Here is a 1,802-nt window from a genome sequence, read left to right on the forward strand (position 1 = left end):
ACATGCGAAGTATGACACCATGGGTGAGGAAGAACGTACGGGCCGAGGAATGATCAAATTCGCGGCCATTGTTGCACTGAACTGCCTTGATAGAGGAGTCAAACTGTGTGCGCACATACGAGAAAAAATGGGTGAGTACGGTGAAAGTGTCGGATTTGAGGCGTAGAGGGAATGTCCAGCTGTAGTGAGTGCAATCATCTAAAATGACAAGATAATATTTATAGCCAGACATACTAACAACTAGGGATGTCCAAAGATCATAATGTATTAAATCAAATGGATGGAGCGCACGAGAGTTTGACAAGCTAAAAGGGAGGCGCACATGGTGGCCTAGCTAACAAGCATGGCAAACATAAGTGTCATGGCACTTATTACATGAAATAGCATTGGAACTAATAAGCTTGGACAGAGCCTCATGACCGACGTAGGGTGGTGGAGGACGCGACAACAGTGAGGGCGGTGGTGCTGGGTGGTGCCGGCGGAAAGAACGGGTAAAGATCACCCGTGCTATTACACCTGGCGATCACGCTTCGTGTCTAGAGGTCCTTCACAGAAAGGCCAAAAGGATCAAACTCGATAGAATAGTTATTATTGGTGGTGAAACGACGAACGGAAATTAAATTCTTAATAATGTTGGGTGAGACTAAAACATTAGAAAGAATTAAAGGACGTCGCGAAGTGGAAAAAAAGTGAGATACGACGGAAGTAACGGGAAGCAAAGCTCCATTACCAACAATGATAGATGAAGGACTTGATGACAAGAGAGGATGAGAGGATGAAATTATACCAGCGTTGTTGACCATGTGAGCACCAGCGCCGGAGTCAATGTACCAGTCGCTTGAGCCTGGTGGAGTTAGCGACATGGTACGGAAGTTGCTGGTGAGGGACGACGTGTCGAAGGACCCTCCGTGCATGGGAGTCTATGCCTGCTGCTGCGGTGGTGGCATGGCGTAGGTCGGCTGCCCATAGCCGAATCCTAGGGGGGCACCGAACCTCGGAGGGGAGCCATAGCCGTACGGTGCCACATAGGGTTGCTGCTGTGGCTGGGGCGTAGCCGTGAGCGTCACCTGTGGTGGGCAATATGGCCCCCCTGGAGCACTGCCAGAGGGTGGTGGGTGCGGCCAGAATTGCACCGTGCCCGCCCACGTGTTGTAGAGTAGCGGGGGCAGACGAGGACCACCAGCAGTAGGTGCGCCGGGCTACTGTGGCTGTTGCTGCTTGCCACCGCGGCCGCGGCGTCGCTGGCGATTGGCCTAGTTGCCACCGGAGTTGCCCTGGCCGCCGCCAGAGCTACTGCCGTGGCCAGGGGCACCATGGCTAGAGGGGGCAGCGGAGCCGGATGAGTTGGCGACGAGGGCCGGCGGCGCTGGAGCGGGTGGGAGGTCGGTGTTGGCGGCGACGTCGTTGAGGTCGATCTCCTCGAGAAGGAGCAGCGTGCGTGCCTCCGCGAAGGTTGGGAACGGCTGCCGCAGCTTGATGTTGGTCACCATGGGGCGGAACTTGCTGCTGAGGCTGCGGAGCAGCGTGAGGACGAGGGTGCGGTCGCCAACCAGATCGTCGAAGTCACGGAGGGTCGCGGCCATCGTCTCGAGGCGGCGGCAGAAGTCCGTGATGGATGAAGACCCTTGTTTCGCCGTGCGAAACTTGGCGGACAGCAGCAACGCGCGCGATTCGCGCTGGTCGAGGAATTCGTCCTCGAGGTGAAGCCAGGCGACGCGGGCGTTAGGGTTCTTCAGCATGGTGGACTGCTGCAGATCAGCATTGATCGTGCCGTAGATCCACGTGAGGACGGTGCAGTCCAT

The 1,802-nt window shown here is 56.2% G+C and overlaps 1 protein-coding gene across 1 annotated transcript; it reads right to left on the reverse strand.

The window, feature by feature from the left end:
* Positions 1-1,253: 1,253 nt before the first annotated feature.
* Positions 1,254-1,802, reverse strand: LOC136479876 (uncharacterized). The gene has a single exon (XM_066477602.1). The coding sequence runs from the start codon at positions 1,800-1,802 to the stop codon at positions 1,254-1,256; it is 549 nt and encodes a 182-aa protein (XP_066333699.1).

The sequence above is a fragment of the Miscanthus floridulus genome, chromosome 9 (genome assembly GCF_019320115.1).
Source record: "Miscanthus floridulus cultivar M001 chromosome 9, ASM1932011v1, whole genome shotgun sequence".
NCBI lineage: Eukaryota > Viridiplantae > Streptophyta > Magnoliopsida > Poales > Poaceae > Miscanthus > Miscanthus floridulus.

Bases quoted from the DNA above. Each gene is read 5' to 3' on its own strand.
- LOC136479876 (XM_066477602.1), bottom strand. From the start codon at position 1,802: ATGGACTGCACCGTCCTCACGTGGATCTACGGCACGATCAATGCTGAT.